Genomic DNA, 23,028 nt, shown 5'->3' with positions numbered 1-23,028 from the left:
CTGTGAGATGGATAACCTTGTTTTAGATGTAGAGAGTGTTTGGTGAACACAGTGAGGAAAGGGGTCTCAACCAGCAAATCATTAGATTTGTTTTGCTGATCCTAAAATGGCAAAAATGAGGTGAAGTAGCAGAAAACATACATGGAGGTTGTATGTTTGAGCTCCATACATGGAGGAGGGGATCCTATATGGGCAGATGTGGCCAAACTGGTCTTTCTCCCCAAAAAGAGAGAAGAGTTTATCTTATAGGCAGAGGAGGCTGGTGGGGTGCTACAAGGTCTGGCCATCCTTGCTGTTGAGATGGTTTCTCCTGCCCTGTCATTCCCATCTCTCTTAGATTGCAGAGCTCATCTCCTGCCTTGGTCTGGACACTGAGGCTCTCCCAGCGCACAGAGAGAGCAAACTCGGGCACTAACCACACTTGCAGCAGCCAAAAGGGACTCGATGGCATGTAGCCCAGATCAATGATGTTCAGCTGTCCAGGTTAATGGTTTTTTGGTGAAATCTTTGATTAATGGATGCTCATGAGCCAAAGGATGACTCAACTTCAGTGTTGTGTTTGGGGATGGGTGGGAGCCAGAGAGAGGGGCTAAAAGGTGTTGGCAGAGTCCTGAAACCAGAATGGAGGCAGTAAATAGGATGGGATGATGCTAACAGCCTGGGGTGTGGAAGGGTTTGCCTGGTCCCACTCACAGCATGCATAGCGCTTGTCAGCCCTAAAGTGATTTGAGGAGCCCCAAAATTCACATGCACAGCGTATGAAACAGCCTGAGGAGGATATTATTTTCCATGAGGTGTTAAATAATAGCTGTTGCTTCTGTCATACCCAACTGCGTTTCAGAGCAAAGCTGTTCACAGCAGGGGCTGCTAATTCCTTATCACCAGTGGTTCAGGCTGCAAGGTGGGGTCACCACCTTCTGCTAGACACCAGCCTGAGCAGCAGTCAGTGCCGCTGGATGTTTACATACTGCTTGGATGGTGTTCACCACCCCTGGCTGAGTTCCTCCTACACCTCTACTAGGCCCCCAGCAGCAGTTGTGGCTTCCTACAGCCCTAAAGAAACGAATTTTCACTTAAATTAGAGATTTGGATGGAGACCAGGCACTGCAGATGTGCAATGAAGATATTACCATCTGTGCTCAGAAGCCTGCAATTTCATCTGATAGCTCACCCATTGCCACAGAAACCTGCGCCAAAATTTTACATTTTCTTTTCCAACAAAATTTCCAGCTTTTGTAGTGATGAAGGGGGGAAAAAAAAACATCCCTCAAAAGTGTTAACTGGGCTGTGGAATGGGGAGCTTTTTCCATGGAGGGTAGCTCATGTGTAGCGTATTTTCCTTTGGGTGTGGATTTCTAGAGAAGGGAAGGTGGCAGGGAGAAAGGCTTAGCCCTCGTGGATGTGGTGTGAGGTCCTGCCATGGTTATATGGCTGCAGTTTGCTCCTCTTTGGGCCCCTATTTAGTACAAAGCTACATCCACGCCATTGTTGTGGACACATATTTAGCTAACAGTTGCAAGAGCGTTCCAGATGCCTTTAGAAGGCCTTGAACAGAATAAACAAGAAGACAAAAAAAAGAAAGATGCCAATTAGAAGAACACAGGTGCGCATTCCACGATAAAGGGAACTTGGCACGAAGAACCTCAATTCGGCAGTTTATCTTGACCAATTAGACTGAGACAAGTTTCGCGTCTTTTAGTTGATATAACCAATTATGTCCTATGTTTATGCGCGTGTACAGAGTTAGTATAACCAATTATGTCTTATGTTTATGCGCGTGGACACTATATGCTTGCATGCGGCAACCAATCAGAGCTTTTGAGGAACTTAGAGAATTGTATAAGAATGATCTGCTATGCTCAATAAACTGGCGACTTTGATCATCATATTGGTGTGCTGTCGTCCATCCCCGCATGGAATTTCTCTACACGCCACCTCCAGCAGCATACTCTAATATTAACACATAAATATTAATGATATTTATATAAAGCGAAGAGCTGAGGTAAACACTGACAATTTATTTCGTTTATTTTACAGCTTTGGCTTTCCCCCACATATTTCATCCCACCTGCCTTTTGCCTGCTAGTCAATTTAACACAGCAGTAGAGCAGGGGAAGGTTTCCTTCCTTCTCTGGTCCCCCTGCCCAAGTTATTGGATTGCTGATACACTCTTGAACTAGTGAATTATTTAAGGTTTGCTATCTCATGGCTTTCTGGCATAAGAAACCCAGCCTGTAATCATGGGTCCTACTTTCTAATGTAATTACTTCATTTCAATATTTATTCTTTCTAGGATATATTGCTATTTCCTTGTTTCTGATTACTTTTTCAATCATGTGGATAGGGTACTGCTCAACATAGAGCCCATGTGTGCATGTCTTTTATATGCTTGGGCAGTTAGAACTGGAAAACTGTGGACTGCTCCGCAAAATGTCCTAAGATGTCCATAGATCAGCCTGACATCTAGATTATTTTCAACTCATTCTACCCCGCGATATTGATGACCCTGTCAGTAAGAGCTGCGGCCACTCCATCCGGTGTTTCTGCAGAGTCTCGTGGTTAGAGCTCCTGTTCCTTTAGGACATCTGAAACCACCAAGTGTTAGCGGAGAAGCTGTCATACTGTTCTTACTTGATGCATCAACATGAAAACTGTTGGTTATGTCTGTAGGGGCAAACTCAGGACACCAAGAGCCTTTAAGAAGTTTGTTATGAAACTGCTGACAGAATCAGTCAGTGTCAGTTGCAGGTAGGACTGAGAGGGCACAAGAAGCTGTGTTGGCTGGCCCGGGGACACTGGTTTCCATGGGTGTCTCTTGGGATGGACAATGAATGCACAGGGGTCTGGCTCTGCCGCCGGGCAGCCATGTGCAGTCTGGGCTGAGCCAAAGACCTCTTGTGCATTTCAGCAAGGGCTCTGCGTACTGCAGTTGCTGTCTGCATGGCTGTGGCACCCTGGATGCCCATCAGAAACGTGTGACCATAGAGAGGGAGGTGTTCCCACCTGCCTTCCTGCTGGTCCTCGTCCTCTGCTTCCCCTCGAGCTCAGGCTCCCGTCCTCAGAGAGATCCGAGTCCTCCTCTGCACAGCGGGTGGAAGGTGGATGTGCTGACTTGAACAGGACCGAGAGCCGGGGATGCAGCCCCCCAGGATGCGGCAGCGGTGGGTTTGTGTCCGCTCAGGCGAGGCGAGGACACAGGTTGTCACATCCCTGGTGACTGTTGTGCCATCCCGTGGGGGAGCGCGGCCTTCTCCTCAAACCACAGCAGCCACGGTTTAACGTGGCACAGGTACTATTGGGCCTTCTCTGAAAATAACTGATGATGGCTCTTAGCCCTCCCTCCCCGCTCCCTGAGTAACGCATTTAAGACAGGCTCAGCAAAGCTCCTGTCCCGCCTGGATCTCTCCTCAGGCAGGGCGCTGGCGGGTAGCTGATGTGCGACAGCAGGGAGCTGTGGAGTCCCGGAGCCGTCTCCACCGCACAGGGCACAGCCGTGACACGCAGGTCGTCCCAGATTTGGCCCGGGCAGTGGCGGCAGCCTGCGCCTCAGGGGCAGCCATCTTGCCAGCAGGCCCCACTACCCTGCAGAGCAAGGGGGAGGCCGGGTGCCCTACGGAGCCGCTCGCTTTCACCGCCCCGGCTGCTGAGAGGATGCCCCAGGCAGACCCAGCGCCGTCCCGTCTCGGAAGGGCCATAGGGGCCGGGGCCTGACCCGCCGCCAAGGGTGCTTCGCTTTCCGCAGGAGTTTGGCCCGGCCGCTGCGCCGTAGGGGGGGGGGGGGGGGTTGCCGTAGAGACGAGCGGCGCGGCCTAGTGCCGCGGCGGCGGCAGGCGGAGGCCCGCGGGCTCCCCGGCGATGTCGTTCCGCGACCTCCGGAGTGAGGAGCTGAGCTGAGGGGGCGAGCGGGGTCTGGGGCAGGGCGGGACGGGACGCGGCGCGGCAGCCCCTGGTCTCGCCCCCCCCCCCCCCCCCTCGGGCTGCCGTGGCTTGCTGGGGCCTGCAGAGCAGCTCCGGCCGCGTTGGGTGCCGCAGGGTCCCGCTTCTCCTTGAGGTTTTGCCCTGTAGTTTCACTTAGAGATCCAGGAGGCTGGGCTGGAGGGTGAGGGGCGCTTGGGGTCCTACCAAGGCCTCAGACGAGGGCTAAGGGAAAGCCTGCTGCAAGGTTGGAACCCTTCTTTAAGTTGACTGGCGGGCTGCGCTTTTAACACAGCATGCTAAAGGCAGAGGCCTGGGATAGCACAGCCTTTGCATAGTGGTGATCATTAACTTCATTTAAATGGTGTGCTTTGTAGAGAGAAGCTGTTTTAGCAGTGTTTCTGCCCAGTGAATTGCTTGTTAAAAAGTCGCCTTTTTACTCAGGCGTGTTTTCTATTGAAATGATATTATTTTTTTAATTCATCCATTCAGGATGGGTTTTTAACAGTGCTTTGAACAGGGCATATCTAAGGGTACATGAACAGCGTGCTGTGGGAACTGGAGTTCTTGGTAATGCCCGTGTGGGATATGTAAGAAAGAATCCCTGCTCTTGCTTGTTTTTCAGATTTTACTGAGATGATGAGGGCACTGGGGTATCCCCGACTCATATCCATGGAGAATTTCCATACCCCAAACTTCATGCTTGTTTCAGAAGTGCTTCTCTGGCTAGTGAAAAGGTTGGTGATTAGGCTAACAAATGTTGGGGCCAATGCTGGGATGTGATATGTATGCCTGGAGGTGATGTTTTGGTGTGAAACTGTATTAAGAAGTTTAAGGAGGAACATAATGATATTTAGTCATTCTTTGAGATCGGCTCTTCTAAATATCAGGTAGAAAATGTGGTAGTTAAGTTTGCAGGTTTTTAGTTTAATTATAAAACCCCGCCAAAAAAAAATTGGTTTAGTACCTGAAGTAGAAAATACAATGACTCACTCCTGGCAGAGATTGCATCCTGAAGGTGGACTTACTTATTCAAAAGTAGCTGTATCTCTTTCACATATTCTACAAACTCCATTACCATTCTGCCTGTATCTGACCTTGTACCCCAAACAGGGTGATAGATAGTGAGAACTTACCAAGATACAGTTAACTTCTTACCTTGTTGCTATAATTGTTATTGGTTCAACCTGGTATCCTCCAGCATCCATGCCATGTTTAAAAAAAATAAAATGCTACAGTACTAATCTACTACTATCCAATTGTAGTTTTACACCCACTTAACCCATTGACAGACTTTGGTTAAATATTTATGAAACTTGAGGTGCTAATCAAATTATACATAATCTTCTTTCTCCCATGTAAGTGAAAAAATAAACTGAGCTTTTTAAGCTGCTCATAAGGTGGAATATTACACTTGAAAATATGACAGTGACCCATGTGCCTGACTGCTGGCCTGGATTCATAATTAGTATCCATTAAGTTTAATTACTGAGCTGTTAGAAATTTGCTGACTACTGTTGCAATTGTAATAAAATGGGGAAATACTTACAACTGTTCAAAATTACTTGGATTAAGTTACCTAAATGTTCTTTAAAATACTGCTGTTACACTGAGGGTCTAAATTACTGCTCGTTTTCAACTCATGTAAAAACATAAATCAGTGTCCCTCCTAGTGTGAAACAATAAAATAACAGAGCAATTGAAAGAAAACAAAAATATCATTTTAAAAATATGTTTCTCTAATGAACTTGAATGCTTTTAAAAGCTTAAACTTCTGTGTTATAAGATTACTGGGAACCCTATGCCTAATAGTGAAGTGCTTCACTTTCAGACCAAATAACAACTGAACACTGGCATCCTTTTCTGTTATGGGTCAGAATTACACTTGACACAGGCAGACAACTTTTCCAGCTTCCAGAAGCCTTTTAATTACACTTTAAAGCAGAGAGGCTACTTTGCACGTGCCTTGCTCATAATTTCAAACGTGATTTGAAAGCAAAGATGCTTTTTTGCCTGTCTGAATGCTGAAAATCTCGAAGCCTTTTATGAGACTGGGAATTTACTGTTTTTTCTTCCTTGGTTTCCATAGGCTGGTGACTTCTAGAAGTTTCTGCATTTCAGTAGTGTTTTTTAAAAGCATTTCACAATATTTAAATTTGCTTTTTCATAAGTTTTGTTTACTTTTGAAAGTAATATGTTTGAAATTATGTCTGAGTGTGAACTTTTATTGTGTATTTTGAGAGTGTGGAAAAGTGTCATAACATTTTAATGGACAAGATGGCTGTTTTTGTTATTACCAACAATAGTAATCCAGTACAAGTCATCTTAACATACCACCGGAAAAACTGGGGTATTAACTCAGTCGTATGCCTGGTGTTTTAAATTGTGAAGCCACACATGATTAAGTTTAGTTTGATTTATGTAAGCAGCTTGTGATTTAAGTAGTAAATTAATTCTAAAAATAAGTATTTCACAGACTTGATTGAGCCAGCTAAATTTTTCTCCTTTGCAAAACTGACTGAAAAGATGTATTGAGGACCCCACAGTAACAATTCCTTCTGGAGAAGTGTCTCAGGTTTTACAGCTTTTGCAGTTTGTACACAAACCCATTGTATGCATTCCAGGGTCTCGATACCCCAGTCTGCAGTAGGAGCTGAAGATTTGTTTTCCAGCCTCATACATGCTTGTTTTGTTTGATTTTTGCCTCACAAATGAACCAGTCTCTTTAATATTGCACATGTATTTCTTGTCAGAATCTATGTATGCTTCTTCCCACAGGTACGAACCTCAGACTGATATTCCTCCTGATGTGGAGACAGAACAGGACCGGGTTTTCTTCATTAAGGCAGTGGCTCAGTTCATGGTAAATCTGCCTAAGGAGTCATGCTTAAGCACATTGAAATACTAGCTTTAGTGCTTTCTCTTTTAACCCCTTACAATTTCCTTGCAATGGGTGGCTGAGTATGTATTGTATTCTTGTGCTGTTACAAACTTGAACAGGCCAGGGCATGCTGTTACTGAAATCATGTAGAGTTATGTACATCTCACTGCAGGACTGGGATCTAAATGTCTAACGCTAAAACAGTATTCATCCTTATCTCTTCATGTTTATAAAAAGGTAATAGTGGAAGAAATAACTGTAGCTATGAAATTTTTTGAAGCCATTTAAATGGGTTCAGAAGAGATGCCATCATATTTATTGCTAACTTTGGATGCCTGATTCTTTTGTATGCTTGAATAGTCATAATTTCTGATGTTTTCATTATGATATAGAATCATATATTGGTATTCTGTTGTATGAGCCTTCTCACTTACTAGATCGAGCCATATTTTTCTCAGATCAAATCTTTTATCATATTATGCATGAGCATACTTGAATTGGGCTATCAACTTTTTTAGTCTTGTGGAATAAAATAACATTGTCCTTCATATTTTTGTTATTTTGATGCAGCATGAGCCTTTGCTGTTATGAGACACTTACATAGCACTCTTAATCAGGTGGAAAAAAACTTAATGGGGCTGTGGGTGGGTCTGGAAGCAATGGAAATCTTTATGCTAATACCAAAGATTAATTTCTTATAATACTTTTTTGAATTTTCCAAATATATTAAAATGACGTTATAATCAAGCCAGCTTTTCCCTTCTGATTTGTGATGATGTCTACCATAAATATTCTGAATTCTTAATTTTAGTATGTTCAGAGCATGATACACTTCTGTACATACCAGAATGCACTTTTGAGCCCTGGAGCATCATAAGATGTAGCGAACAGACCTATTTTGTTTAGAGGGATCTCCCCCCTCCAAATCAAGCATGTTTTAAAAGTACAAGTATGGAAGCAGAAATAGTGTTATGCATACATTTTCCTTTTAATAGCTGATTTCATGTAAGAAATCCCAAGGGTTTTGAAGAATTACATAATATGATTCAGAAAATGAAATGCATGGAAATTTCTTTAATTATCCTGTACTTAGTCTCAGTTAATATTACAAGAGAATACGGGGATTATTGTAGTTTTTCAGCATTTTCAGAATAAGAAAAGCTTGTAGACATTTCCTTAATAATTCACTGTCCATGGAATCCACAGTTACCTTCTCCAGTAGCTAATAGCTTTACGCATACATAGCCAGATGTGAGATTTGATGGAGACAGATTTGTCTCAAAAGAGAATATCAGGATAGATTAATCATCATGAAATATAACTAGAGTATTGCTCTCCTTTACTGAACAAGGAGTAAAGATGTGTTCATTTTTTGCACAAATTATGTATTGCTCTATGTTACTGGTAGTTTGAGAACTTACCAAGTATCTCCTTTTAGGACCCAAAAGTTCCTGAAGTGTCTGCAGGGTTGCCTTACATGGTTCTTTTAATCATTTGCCCACCTAGAACTGCCCTAGTCTGTGTGGCTCAATACCTGGCTCCTACTCGAGCCCACTTGGATCCAAATTTGAGGCAGAGTGCAGCAAAAAGCCTCTGGTGAGTTTAGTCTCATAGAAATGCATTCATGAAAACATATTTAGCAAACCAAGGTACAAACTTTTTGCAAAAGGCAGACATATTTGTTTTTTAAAAAGTGATGGGAGAAGCAGTTGTTCTGCCTGAGTGCTTTCCAGGAAGTATCATGTGTTCAATTCCCATTTCAGGCTGTGGAGATTTAGAGCCACTACTTCAGTACCCAGGATACTATTCTCAGTATTAAACAAGACAGAGACATGAGAGCAATCCTCATTTTTCATATCAAGAATGTGCCGTTGTACAAGAAAGAATGCAAAATGTTTGAGCTAGATTGGCTAAAGACCATGACTCCGCAACCGAATGGCTGGAGCACTCAGCTGGGAGTTCTGGTTCTTCCCTGGGCTGTTTTTGCATTTCCATCACACTGTCAAAATTTGGCTCTATGATAATAATAAAGAAGATTTTAAAGTAAAGGAAACTTTCTGGCTGTCAATGCCATTCTTGCAGTATATTTCTATTTCTCTTTTCTATTGCATTGTAATAGTCTGATCTTCAGAATAGATGGAGGTGATTTTTAGTGATACTCTAAAACTATTTAGAGCTGTTATATAATAGGTGACTGTCTCAAGCTTTCCAAACATGAAGTTACCTTCTTGAGTAAGTGGTGCTGTTATGCCAACCTGAAAAATATATGTACTTGTCTGTGTATTTTTCCCTCTTTTTAAGTAGTCTTTGAGTGAAAAAGCTTCTTTTTTTTCCTTTTACTAGACACTGATTTTTCTCTCTTGGGGTTCAGTGGAACTGAAATTGAAATTCCTGTCTTTAACAACATCCTTTATGATGTGGTACATTAGTCTTCTTTGTGTAGGGGATGTTTAACAGATTCTGCCAATTTAATGACCTGCTTCTCTTAAAATTTAATACGTACAGTTTCTATGATTAGTTTTTTTAGATTCCTTCTACTGAAAGGGAAGAAAGGAGAACATACCTGGCTTTCCGCTTTGTGTATTGGCTCATTTGAGGTCATGCTGGTCAAAATTTTCAGAAGTGATTAGGGGTTTTGTACCACAAGTCTCATATTACCCCGGCCTAGGGTGTACAACATCAGTAACCTGTTCTGGAAGTTTTGACTTCACTTTTCAGCTGAGTTCCTGCTGGCAGGAAGCAGATGTAGAGTCGGTTTCCTCTGCTGGGTTGAGATTTTGGAACGAGAGAGGCAAGAGGTAAACACTTCTTGGAAATGGAAATCCGATTGTAAAGTCATGAAGTTTGACAAGTTGCATATGAAGAAACAATGTGCCAACAACTGTTTGCTTCATTTCCTTTGTTCTTTGAAAAGTTGGAGCTAAATCCATGATTTGAGATGTGGTCCTTTCTCTTTTCAGTTTCACAGGAAATTTTCCTGCAGTCAGTTATTCAGTGAAGCTCAGTGCGGAGTGGGCAAAACTTGTACCAACCATTTTAATGTTTGAGTCTTTTACCCCAGATTGAAGGTCTTGCACTGTCAGAGCCCTAGGGGGAGTGTGAATTGCTTACGGTAACACTGTAGTACCAATGTTGTGTAATACCATGAGTGAATTGTGGATAGATTCTTTCTGCCACACAGTATTCCCAAAGGATAAACATTTTAGCAGAAGTTTCATCTTAAAAAGATACTGAAAAGAAGATTTGAAGTCATTTGGATGCTTAGTTTTTGTATTCATAACTGGTGATCAATTTTTGTTTGCTTGATTGTTTAGTCATGCCGTCAGGAAGACTACCTCAAAGTTTTACCTGAAGTTTGGTGTTGACCTCTTGTGACTATTTGTTTATAATATAATCTTGTCAGGAATTTCAAGAACAACATTTGTGTCCTTTCTGTGGCAGATATATCATTTCTGTTATGCTCTTTTTCCCCCTTTATTATTTTGAAGTATAGAAAGATAATATTATAATTTTTAATTTTTTTTCCTTACTGGTCTGTCTGTACTTTTCAGAGCCGGAAGACAAGGGAATAAAATCACTAATATCGTAGCAGGGAAAAATTTGAGAGAAACAATAAAATGTTCTGAAGGTACTACTGAAAGAGAAGACAGTTAAATTAGGATAATTGATCCTATTCTTTTAACTCATTAAGGGTGAAATTTACCTCTCTGCAGCATCATCACAAGACCTGGGCAGCACTTATGTTCCACTTAAACTTAATTTGAATTTAAGTGGCGCACAGGGTTTTTGCTGATCTTCATGCAGGGAAGAATTAATGGATAGTTTGAGTTTTTTCATTCTGGAAATTATCTGCAAATGTTCTGACATACAGAAAATGCACGTTTCAGAAAAATTTCTTCTAGAAACATCAGTAATATGATGAGGCAAACTTGAGTTTCCAAACACGAAGATTTATTTCTGCAAAGCAGAGCATGGTGCTCCCAAAAAGAGCTTTGGAGTGAAGTGTGAAGAGGTAAATGAGGATTTTGTTCTTTGTGACACGATGAATTCATTCTTTCTTCCCAAAGGCTACCAAAGTTCACATAAAGCTCAACACTAAGAAGCTTTACCAGGCAGATGGCTATGCAGTGAAGGAACTGCTAAAGGTCAGCTCTGTGCTTTATGGTGCTATGAATACCAAGGGAGTGGAACGTGCAGATGTGAGCGAGGAAGACAGCAGCAAGTTAAAGTTTGATCTTGGCTCAAAAGTAAGGAGAACTTGTACTGTTGTTTTGGGCAGGGGTTTTGTGTTAACTTATGAAAAACAAATCCATTTTCTATCTGAAACTTAAGTAGAGAATGCTCTCGCAAGAGAGTGGGTATGGTTTTAACTTGTACTTTCTGTTATATGTTATGATTTGTTTTAATCTCTGTGAATTCTCAACCAGAAGCTTAATACAAGGCAACAGTGGCACAAAATTGTTTATCTTTGGTTTGGACCACTGTTGAAATCATAGAAATATTGGAATAGGCTGGAATAAAGACTATTTTCTATCTACTAACCTTGTTGCAACAGGAGGATTTTGCAAAATACTGACTGAAAGTTGGTTTTTAGCCCATTTGCATTGAAGGAAAGGGAAATCTTCATGTTACCCTAACAGACATCAAAGCTGTTCAAGCCCTTAAAATAAATGCCATCTCTACATATTAAAAAAAACTCAACGCTTTGTTAAATAAGAGGAATTCCTGTTACTGCTTTTTGTTAGTTTTAGCACTTTTTCTATGTTCTAATATTTTTAGTCTTTGATTCTTTTATAGCTATACTATGTCATGCCTGCATGTTAGGCAATAATACTATCATTCTTGAAAAAAATGCCAAAACCACAGGCGATTTTTCCTCTTGGTCAGTCTGGTGTGTGTCTCTGAAGAAAGCACCTGAAGAAGTTATGAAAAAACATTTGTAGATGATCAATATTCATTACCTATGCAATATGCTAGTCACAACCTTTTGGTGTATATACTTTTTACTTTCGAATATGAAGAAGGTGATGTTTCCCTTTGCCCTGGGCAGCACATGAACCAACAACTGGCTGAGTCACAGTTTTGAGGAGGTTTTTTTGTTGTTGTTGGCCTAAAGTGGCTGGGGTTTCACCCAGAAGCCTATGTCTAAATGATGCCTCATCTAGGCCATTTTAAAGCCAAGAGACAGGCTCAGTCTGATTCCAGTGGACAACTTCTTCAATACTATAGTAGAGTTTCAGCCACTGTGCTGACCTCCTATGCAATTTTAACATCAAAATGGGAAAAATCTGTTGTGGATTTTCTTCGTGATATTTGGGATTCTCTCTTGCTATTCAGTGCTGTTGCTGTGTTTCCAGATTGCTGACTTGAAGGCAGCTAGACAGCTTGCTTCCGAAATCACCTCCAAAGGAGCAAGTCTGTATGACTTACTTGGCAAAGAAGTTGAACTAAGAGTAAGTACACACTGGAGACTGTGTAAGAACGTGTGCTCACTGGGTGCTGCAAAGGAAAAAGGTGAAAAAAAGTATCAGTTCTTAATGGCTGCATCTAAAATCAATATTCTGTGAGTTTGAAGGAATGGGTCTGAAAGTTTGCATTTCCTTGCCACTCATATTCATACTTGGATTGCGGTAAGCCTGAGAGAACAGTTTGGCATTTTCTCTTTAGCAGGAAACTGAAATACTCTCTGTAGAACTGTTTGGAAATATTAACTTCATATATACGTTTTAGTGGTAGGGAGAGATATATTCTGAAAGATAAATGATTAATGCCATTAGTTTTGCAAGTGTAAGGCTCATTATTTCTGTTACAGTAATTGAGGGCCTTGCAAGCCTGCAGGGTACATATTCTTCAGCTTACTTGTAAAATCACAAGCTGTTGCATGAAGTCACGGAAGTGTCCTGAAACACTGCCAATAAGTCTTTCAATTATTTTCTTAAACACATTTATCTGCAATGCTGGAGGTTATTCATTTTCTGAAAATAGACATTTAAAGAAGGGAAACCTGAATGTTCTAGTACTGTTTTTGGTAATCTTCAGATTTGCAATATCTGAGCTGTAGGAAGTGCACCCTGTAAGAGCCATAGACTGTGTGCCTTGACGAGTAATGCTCCCAGATTCTTGTTTGATGGAGTACAATTGTTTCAAAGGGTAGGTGATATACAGGGAAGATTATCTGTGGAATACTGCCTTTTCTGCTAGATATGTAAGTCAGCATGGTATGCAGCAGTGTGAAAGGCATTAATATTTCAAAAGGGAGAGAGAAGTGATGAGCCAGTTTAATTCAACATACACGATTGTCACAAAACCGTTCATCAGTCACTTCTCATCTTGCATTCTTTGCTTAATTTCTTGTCTTTGCAATAGTTTTCACACAAATGCTACCTAATGTGTTAATACTTGCTTTGGAGCATTAAACCCTTTTTTCTCTGTACAGCATCCCTAAGAACTCCACTAAAAAGTCAAGTACAGGTCAGTATAAGGCAACATTTTTAAAAAATACTCAAGCATTGGTTTGAAATTGGGCGTTGTTTAACCACTTTAAATCAAGGCTTTTAGGAGTCCAACTGACTTTAGAACTGGGCCTTAGAAAAGGGACTTGCACAAGTGCACAGTGCTGAAAGCATGAAATGAAAAATCAAGAGCTGAGTAAATGCTTCAGTGCAGCCACTTCTCATTGGGCCCATTAAGAAATCTTCAATGGAATACTATTTAAAGGTGCAATTTCTAAAATGATGGTGCTTCATATATACTGTAGCGAGTACATGTTTCTTGTGGCGTAATGACTGAGCGCACAAGATGAGGCTAACTAATCTCATACAGGTACACAGTTTATATTTTGCAAAAAGGTTTGACAGATTGAACTTGTGGTCTTTTAAGGAATCCTGTCTTAGGAAAGATGACCCTTGCTTCTGTCTTGTTTGGTCTGAGTTTATATCCTAAAAGCACAAGGTGACACTATGACAGCACGGTGAGAACCTCCAGAGAGCACCAGAAGAGACTTTCATGCTCTGTTCCTTATGATTTGTGACTGGTTCCAGCCTTCTTCAGTGATTTGTTAAATCTGAAGAACCCGGTTTTGGCTTGTCTGTTAAATGCCAAGTTTGGTACATAAGCGTGTGACAAGTTTGAGACTTGAGCCTGTAGCAAAGCAAATAGGTTTCAGGGTAAAAGGCATGACGCTGCAGTAACCAGTTGTTCAGTGGAATTTGTCAAGTTTTCCTTTTTTAATTGTAAGCACCCAACTCTGCCTTTCATTTAAAGTATGAAATTTGCTCATCAAATGAGAGACTTAGAGCCAAATGCTGCTGTTTTCTTCCATCTGATAATGCCCACAGAAGTCAGTGGGTCTGCAGTTCTTTTTAAGTAGCCAGTGTTGAGGGCAGTAAGGAATTGCCCCTCTTCATTTCACACATCTTTCCTGGATCCTTCACAGACTTGGTGAGGTGCTCAGAAGATCACAGGGATGGCATCCTCTGCCTGCCCTTCCCACCCAATGCCAGGGTGTTAATTCTGACTTTGTATGGGGAATTAGAGCTTTGTAGGTATCACATTAGTTGCCATTAATCTAAGGTTACTTTTGCTATTTTTTAATGTGAAGATTATTGTTTTCCATTGCTTATTTTCTTTTGATGTTGCATGGCTAAGTAACGCACACAATAAATTGCACTGGCAGAGGGATTGCACTGTTAAAGGCAGTAGGAGAGCAGTATGGTTTATTTTTTGTTACATTTTGTCCTGAAACCTGTTGCATATACTAAAATGCATCGACAGCTGTGATATTGTTTAATGAATTTGAAAACATGGTAGTTTTGTTCCCTGAACCTCTTTTTTTTTTTTTTTCCTAATACATCCATTTCCAAATATTTAAATGAAGTATCTTGCTGCCTAGGCTTAGTTAGACTGATGGTATATTTTGTTTCTATCCTAAGTGAAGACGGCTTCATTTTCCAGCAGCTATAAAGGAAATGCCAGCATTTGGCGTTAATGGGTTGACTAGGTCTGTTCTCATAGTCTGAGCAGCTTTTGGGAAAAGATCATTGAGAAAAAGTGAAGTAAAACTCATTATTTCCTGTAGGAATGTTGACTAATTTGTGTCACAGGCTTTACTTACTTTATTGGAGTTCTTTTTGCACATAATTTTTATAGAAACTGTGTAGAAAAGCCTTACACATTAGATAAATTTTATTCTTTCAAGTCATAGAACAGTTTTTTAAATAAATTGCTTTCTGAATGAAAACAAATTTCAGCTGGAGAAGAGTTTATTGATGGATGGTTCTGTTAGATGTATTGTAGATACGTACTGATCTAAATACATGTGTGTATTTATTGGGAGGAGTTTGAATCTGTATTCGTTTTCTTGGAAATGTGGTTCTGTGCTTTTCTGATGCCTTTATTTCCTGGCTGAATATATAGTTCTTATGTATATGTAAACTACTTTCAAACTTAATGTAAAAAACCCTTTAATTTAAGAACATCAGAAGAAACAAAACCTACAGGTTTTCATTTGCTGAAGTCGGACTATGATGCTGTTAGTTAAGATTTTTGGGGGGAGAAACCAAACAACCAAAAGCTATACTTTTCTCATTAAATGAAAATCACAAATGTAAATTTTCGTTTAAAAAAGAAACCAGGTTTTATATTTGAAAAAGAAGAGGAAGGCATTTCCTGATTAACAATCCTAAAGCAGCAGAAAGCTTAAATGTGAAGAGAAGCCATTTGGTTCCAGACCTGAAGATAGGTAAAGAGATTTCCTTTCCCGCTCTCAGTGGATCCCAACTTGTGCAGTGGGTTGTGGAGCACCAGGTGTGGAGGGGGAGAAGTACGGGTGATGCATATGTGTTACTATGGCTGTGTCACCTGCACTGTCAGGTCACTGTTAAACAGGAGCTTGGCCCAGTTAACTTTGGGGAGCAATTCAGCACTAAGGGGGAAAGGGATGAAAAGCCTTGCTGGATTGGAGGATCTTTGGAGTTAAATATTGAATTCCATTGAAGTTGTGTTGCTTCTAGGCCAACTGTGGGTGAGCACAGCATAGGTTATTGCTGTCCTGTGGCAGTGCAATTGTGGAGACACAGAATTTCATTTAAAAATGCATTTAAGCCTTACATTTCCAAGATAGTTTGCAGTTTCCAGTCTTACTGGTCCAAGTCTTAGAGCATAGAAATTGCAAAGTTGGAATTCATAGACTGTAGTGGAGTTGATGAATGAATTTTGGTATGACACAGTGAGATCCCCAGCTGAAAAGCAAATTCTATGCACGGAGATGTATGTCTTTATCTTCATTGTTTCCTTTACTGCCAGGGGGACTTTCTCTGCATTGTATTACTATGTAGCCTTAATTTTCAGAATATTTACAACTAGCTCTGGAAGAGTAAATAGACACTTTGAGTTCTGGTTTTCTTTAGTGTGTTTTTTAGCTTTTTTTTTTTTTTGGATGGGGAAGGTGGAGGTTGATTTGGATTTGAGGTGGGGATGCAAGATTTTGTATGGATTTCTTTCTCTTCGTACACTATGCTAAATACTTAGGGTGATTAAAAGAAATAGAAGTTGAAAATACCAGTGCTGTGATTAAGCCTGTCAAGCTCAAAATCAAGAAAAGCAGCAACAGAATTAATGTCAATACTTGGGCAAAATGCAGCACCACTTCACTGTGCATTCACTTCGGGTTTCATGTGTGGTGGCTGCCTCTGGACCTACGCAACTAACTGCTGCAGTCTTGTAAATGGCCAAAAGATGTTTGAAAAGTCAGTGGTCCTCTATACCCTATAACAGCTGGTGATCATGGGGAAAATGGCAAGATGAATCTTTGGGGGGAGGGAGGGGTGATGAGGTGATCTGAATAATTCCTTAGCACAAAATAAAGCAGTAATGACTTTCATCAGTTGAGGAAGGATGCTCCTGAGTTATTATACATTGGACATCTGAAATCCAAAAGGAAAAATTCACAGCTATTTATAACACCTCAGTGAAGCTGACTGACTCTGAGTGACTGTCATTTTGCATCTGCCAGAGGTCCTGTGGACACATTAGCAGGAGCCTGTCAAGAAGTTGCCTTGCTTAGACTTGCTGAATTATTAAGACGCAGTAAGATAATGAAGCAAAAAAATTCCAGAATAAAACTGCCTCTGTGCTGGTGGCAGGCATAAAGATTTCTGACCTTCTCAAGGTTGTTTGCATTTTATTTACCTCTTAATTAGCTCCAGGCCATGTAAAACTGAAGAAAGATGAAAACAGTCCTTTTTTTTAATATACTTAGCTTGTGCTGAAGACAGGCAATGCACTGGGTCTGTTTTCTAACGCTCCTCTTGGCACTTACTCCGTCTGTGACCTTGAACAAACTGTTTATTCCCTGTGTATCCTCTTGTGTAAATAAAGTAATTTGTGTAATTTTTTAGATTAAAGCTTTTAACAGCCAGATAAAGTGTTTCCCAATCTATGGAGGGTAAATTTCTAAGTACAGGGTATTGCTATGAGTGTTATTGTTATGTATGCACACAGTATAAGCTTGTTCCGAAACTGATGGAAGTCATTGATAATCTCTTTACTGACTTCAGTTTGTGAAACGTTTGAATTAAACTCTTAGGAGAGCCAAAGGCGTTTAGATCCGGCTGTGGAACTGAGACAGTATTAGTTACAACAAAAAGAGTTGTCACAAAGGACATTTAACTTAGATCTCTTTATTCACAGCTTTATGGTAAAAGAACCCTTCCTCCCTGCCTCCCCCCGCTCACACTGTTGTAGCTTGCCACCTACTCTTTCTGTAGAGAGGTAGATCTGATTTGAGTGACAGCTGCATTATTTAGTACTCTTTGAAAGTTGACTACAAAAAATTATTTTATTTGTAACGTTGGAAACATTTTCCATCTGCCAAATGTTAGTTCTGAGTACCAGCTACTGCCTGGGGGAGGCTGGTAAACTAATTCTCTCATTTCCTGTGCTTTGGTTACAAAGTTGCCACACATAAGATTTCTAGTGGAAAATTGTAACTTGAAATTGCCAGAACTCTGGAGAACTACCTAGTTTGCTTCAATTTTTTTGAACTGTCCTGCTTCTAACCAAAACCTAACCTATAAGTTTTGAGGAAAAGGGCTTACTGCAAAGTGGGAAGACAAAATTAAACCTTGCAACTGTAAGATATAGTTGAATCAATACTGTCCTATATTTTAGATTGCTTTAACCATAACCACGGTTGTATGCTACGTGGATATAACATTTGTGGATGTGTTTTGTGTAAGAAATGATTTTGTAGTGAACTTACCAGGAGTGTTTAGCTTGAAGACATAGCATCAGCTATAAATTGATGGGTGGCACGTTTCTCCTTGCAGTTTGGGGACCAGTTATGTCAGTGCATTGATAATTTTGTCAGCTAGTTGGAAGATCTGAATTCTTGTAGCTCAGTTCTAGACTGTTTTGAAAAACTGTTCTAGTTTGGCAGAGAAGAAAATCGCATTTGAACCATTTTTTGTATGTCACAGCATTTGTCAAAACCTGTATGAGTCTGCGAGAAGTTCCACTTAATTGGGCTAAATCAGAAACACTGTCTTCTGAATATCTGGTGAGGTTTCAGTTGTTCATTATTCCTAGCCTTCCTTCATGAGGCACAAAGTACAGCCATGTCAAAATTTTAATTACATAAGAGGAAAATGTGCTGGATTAAACATAAGGACAATAATTTTAGCTATTTTTAGCTATTTAAAATGCCTTTGTTCCTGCCCAAAGAGAGCCACTCGGTATTTCTGTTACTGGAATACAACAGCCACTCCACTTACTGCTGGTTAAGCTTTGCTGAGAATGGAAACCCGAGCTATGTGGCAATGTTTGCTGAAGTCAGAGGCTTGATGTGAATTAAAAGTTTAAACTATCTCTTTGGGTGGTATTGCTGCATACACAATGCCTGCTCCTACCTTTGCTGCAACTTTGCATGATGTCTTCATGTATCTTTGAGGTCTGAAAGATGCTACTGAAAAATACAGTCCTTTTTGTTGCTTTTTTTTTTTTTCTAAGAAAATCATAACCCTTCCTGAAGTTTTCTTATATGTTACCTACAAGGAAAGGAAATTCTATTTTTAATTTTGTTACAGAAGAACAAAGGATAAAGGAAACTGAAAAGATTTTTGCCTGACTGGGTGTCTTGCCTTTTTGATGACCCTGCCCTTTAAAAAACAAAAACCAAGCTCCCACCTGTCCATGCTGCCCAAGGACATTTTTATCATTTTATATTAGGAAATTCACTCACCAACTTGTTTTTGCTCTGCCAGAAGAGATATGTTCCTTGTTGTCTTGCCAGACTCTGGAAGAGACGTCACAAACCACCTCCTGGTTAAGGACCCATTAAGTGACACCCTGTAGTCCTGTGGACTAATCTAAGCTTTACTGATGCAGTGTGCCATGAAACCTTACATGAACTAAATTAAAGGTGAGGTTTTTAAGGATGTGGGAAGATAACAGTAAGCACGTGCTGGGGTTTGTGAGCTGAGGGTAATTCAGTGGAATCAGGTCTTGAACCAGAAGACCAGTGGACCTGGAGGGGTGTGTGTGGAGGAAACAGAGCAGTGTAACTTCGTGCCTGTCAGAAAGGTTTAAAGTTTCCTTTCTTACCTCAGCAGTCTGTATGCCAGCATTTGTAAGGGATTTCTTCTGTCATAAAGCATACATTCAGAGTACTTCTTATCTGGCTAGGCAGGCCTTCTGATTCTTTTTGGTCTGCAGAAAAATTATGTTTTCCAGTTGGTTCTCTATCTCAGTTCTTCTTGTAGCATGCTTTTTACACATTGGGATAGCCAGGGGGTATCACAGCCAGGACACTGTCTTTGATTGAGGGCTGTGCATTGCTGAGTACGGAAATGTCTCTGTGGATTCCCTTTGTGGACTGCTGAGACGAGCATACAAGAAAGCAGCATAGCCTGGGTGCAGCAAAATTCTCAATTATCTTGAGCTTTAATTTCTTGAGGAGGAAAATAGGCTGTTAGAAAGTATCGGATTCCTTCAGAAGGTCTGGATTATTTTTATTGTCCCTCCTGTACCTTCCTGTTCATATATAATGATGCCTAATGATCCATTCCCTATATTGGCCAAATGTGATCACAGTGTGTGTTAGTAAACTCCCTGAATAATAAACTCTTCAAAGGCAGAGCTTTACTGCCTGCGTAGACAGGAGTAGTTGCAAAACCCCTGTTTGCAGGGAGTAGGGGATGTCATGCTTCCTGGACTAAGACTGAAGGCAACAGTGGCAGTGAGGAGGTAACTTTTGTATGCATCAGGCTTACGACCTCCTGCAGAACAAGGAAGGATTTAACCTGTGGTCAAAAAATGTTTGCTGCAAGACCAGTGTTTTAGAAAAAAGCTTTCATTTCTTGTCATTACCACAAAAAAAGGTGTTTAGAAACCTCTGCTAGACCTTGAGCACATCAATATATACATATATTACACCACATTTATCATGAGTGACTTGTGTGCTGGTCACGCTTAATTCCTTGCCTTGGTTCGTTACTGCAGTTCAGAAGATACGTGCATCCATTTATCCACGCATCAAGCATGCAGGAAGCTGGTTTATCAGTTTTTGAGGCATAATGATGGAAAATCATTACCAGTTGGAAATGCTTCACTGGCCATATTTGCAAAATGTTTTTTGCAATAGTCGCTCTTCATTGTTAACCAAGTATAAAGCTCCTGGGGGAAAATTCTCAGTAAGGGAAGTGGTGGGGTGCATTTGCAGAGATGGTAGCATCTTCCTGCCCCTGCTTTTTGTGGCTGGTAAGTGTATTTGGCTTTCTGCATGGTGACATTACTGTGCAGCAAGGGAATGTGTGAATTTAGGATGGCTTCAGTGTTCCACATTAACACTGCAGCACCCAGGGGGACAGGAGTATCAGCAGGGGTGTAAGGAAGTTTCAGACTAGATATAAGGAAGAAATTTTTTATGCTGAGGGTGGTGAAACACTGGCACAGGTTGCCCAGAGAGGTTGTCGATGCCCCATCCCTGGAAGCATTCAAGGTCAGGTTGGACGGGGCTCTGGGCAACCTGATCTAGTTGAAGATGTCCCTGCTCATTGCAGGAGGGTTGGACTAGATGACCTTTAAAGGTCCCTTCCCACCCAAACCATTCTATGATTCTATGAAGTTGAATAGCTTATCTCTTGCACATGAACATGTTTGCTCAGCAAGACAATGCAAAGTAGCAAGCGCGCTCGAAATTTGCACCTTAGTTCACTTTGCAGGAACCTCCACATATAGACAAGTGCTAGCACCACTGCTGCTACCTTGGCAGTTGGCTGACTTTCAGAGAAGCTCTTCAGGTTTCAGCAGAAGGCCAAGCAATAGTACAGCTATTTCCCATTCTAGGTCTGACATTTAAGCTAAATGAGCCAAGCTACAACTGAGTCCATAGAAGTGCTTCTAGATTTCAGAATGGACTCAAAAGATTATTCTTCATATGAGGATTCTGAATTGGATTGTAACACCTTGCACGCAATGGAAAGGTATAGTGTACCTAGAAAGTGCTGTCTGCTGTTACCAGTTTCTGCTAAGGCCAGAAGGTGCTAGGAGCTGTATCTTGACCCTCTGCCAGTACTTGGTTTGTGGAGCCCATATGATACTTGACAACATACCAGTTCCCTCTGTAGTGTTTACTGCTAATACTTGATGCTTTTCGAGAGTTTTGTCCTATGTTCTCAACAATTTTAATTGTCAGTATAGAATATTTCTTATCTTATATTTGACATGCGAGTGGGCTGAAATCCAAACTTGCAGGAGCTTTTATCTGTTTTTTTGTTTTGGGGCTGTTTTTCTGGAGGGGGGGGGGTGAGTTGCTTTTTTTTTTTATTCAGGAAGATGACAAAGCTGTACTGTGCTTTGTTAATCTGCAATAAAGGTGCAATATAGGGACCTAGTCTCACTTCAGATGTCTGAGGGTGTCCAAGACATTTGAAGAGGGCTGGCAAATATAATACAGACTTAGGGCGTCCCTGGAAGATGACAGTGGACACATTTGTTCAGGCAATGGAGTTACCTGCATATTACCACATATTTCAGAGATGGTGTACATACCCTAAAAGGTACTATACTTTCAATAAAAGATAGGTATTCCCTAATGATCCTGGAGGGGCAGAGAGATCCATGTGTTTCCATATCCAGAAAACTTAAGGCTGCAGACCTCTGTGCAACAGGTCTTTAGTGACAGGAAAGGCAAGTCCTGTGCTGCGTTTCTGCATTTTATATTTCAACCAGCCTTTTCATGTTTACCTGGATGTTTGGCAGTGAAGCTGCAAGAAGGTTTGATAAGGTTACTATCTCTGTATTTGCATCCTACAGGATGCTTTTTTGATGAGTGAGGTAGAACTTCTGGTTAGGTGAACCAGTTGCTTCGTTGTCTTTTGGCAGAAAGAAGCTGTACTGCGACACTAAACTGAGTGTTGTGAGAATAACGGTAACTTATGGTCCTGTGTCAGGCTGACTTCTCCACCAAAAGGTGGTTGCTGCAGCAAATGGCCAGAACCGCAGCTCGTTGCCTGGTCCAGAAGGCTGGCTGCTGTTCCGATTCCTGTGGACAGAACCTCGGGCTTCTGCTCTGACGATCTGCTGTGGCCTTCTCCCTTGCTGGTGTTTGACCTAGGGGACCATCGCTCAGCAGGGATGCAGATTTGAGACAAGTAAGTTCTTCAGACAGATGGAATTTTGAAGGCTTTAAGACCAGTGCTATTTCCTGAAATGACTACAGTACAGTTTTGCTCTAAGCAAATTTATCTTCGCATTTGCTGCCAAAACTTGTGCAATTTGGGCAAAACTGGCTTCACTGTTAACTTTCCATGTCCTGTGAAGAATGTCCTTTCAGGCTGTGCTCTGTTCTGCTTGACTGGGCAGTCAGCTAGTCTTTGATTAGAAATCTTTCTTACTTTGTAATGATATTCTCATTTCCGAAGAAAATGAAGTTTTTGAGTCTAAACTAGCCAACTAATTTGTTAGTACTTCCAATTGGTTTTGTCCAAAGTGAGATTCAAACCTTGAAGAATTAAAGTCTCAGCCCTTCCATGCAGCACCAAATATTAGTCCAACCAGGGAGGATAAATAATGCCAACAAATGGTGTCTCTTGTGTGCCTTCATGTGTTTTCTTTAATAATTGTCAGCTTTAGTTCATCAAAAATAATTTTACACCTGGCTTCCCTGATTTTTAATTAGTATTTATCATGTAAAACTATAGCCAGGGAGCTCGTGGACACTTTGAACAGGAAGC

General features: G+C 41.0%; 1 protein-coding gene across 3 annotated transcripts in view; it reads left to right on the top strand.

The window, feature by feature from the left end:
- Window positions 1-3,777: 3,777 nt before the first annotated feature.
- The window catches only part of CLUAP1 (clusterin associated protein 1), a 71,812-nt gene continuing 52,561 nt past the window's right edge, over window positions 3,778-23,028 (top strand). For 2 of the 3 annotated variants that reach the window (XM_052773164.1, XM_052773162.1), the window contains exons 1-5: window positions 3,778-3,877; window positions 4,541-4,652; window positions 6,694-6,778; window positions 10,864-11,043; window positions 12,154-12,249. In XM_052773164.1, the coding sequence (XP_052629124.1) occupies window positions 3,856-3,877; window positions 4,541-4,652; window positions 6,694-6,778; window positions 10,864-11,043; window positions 12,154-12,249 (495 nt within the window). In that variant the 5' untranslated portion in view covers window positions 3,778-3,855. Of the gene's footprint in view, window positions 3,878-4,084; window positions 4,163-4,540; window positions 4,653-6,693; window positions 6,779-10,863; window positions 11,044-12,153; window positions 12,250-23,028 lie in introns of those variants that run through there. The other variant, XM_052773163.1, reaches the window with a different exon arrangement.

The sequence above is a fragment of the Harpia harpyja genome, chromosome 21 (genome assembly GCF_026419915.1).
Source record: "Harpia harpyja isolate bHarHar1 chromosome 21, bHarHar1 primary haplotype, whole genome shotgun sequence".
Classification (NCBI taxonomy): Eukaryota; Metazoa; Chordata; class Aves; order Accipitriformes; family Accipitridae; genus Harpia; species Harpia harpyja.
This window is presented reverse-complemented; position numbering and strand designations above follow the sequence as displayed.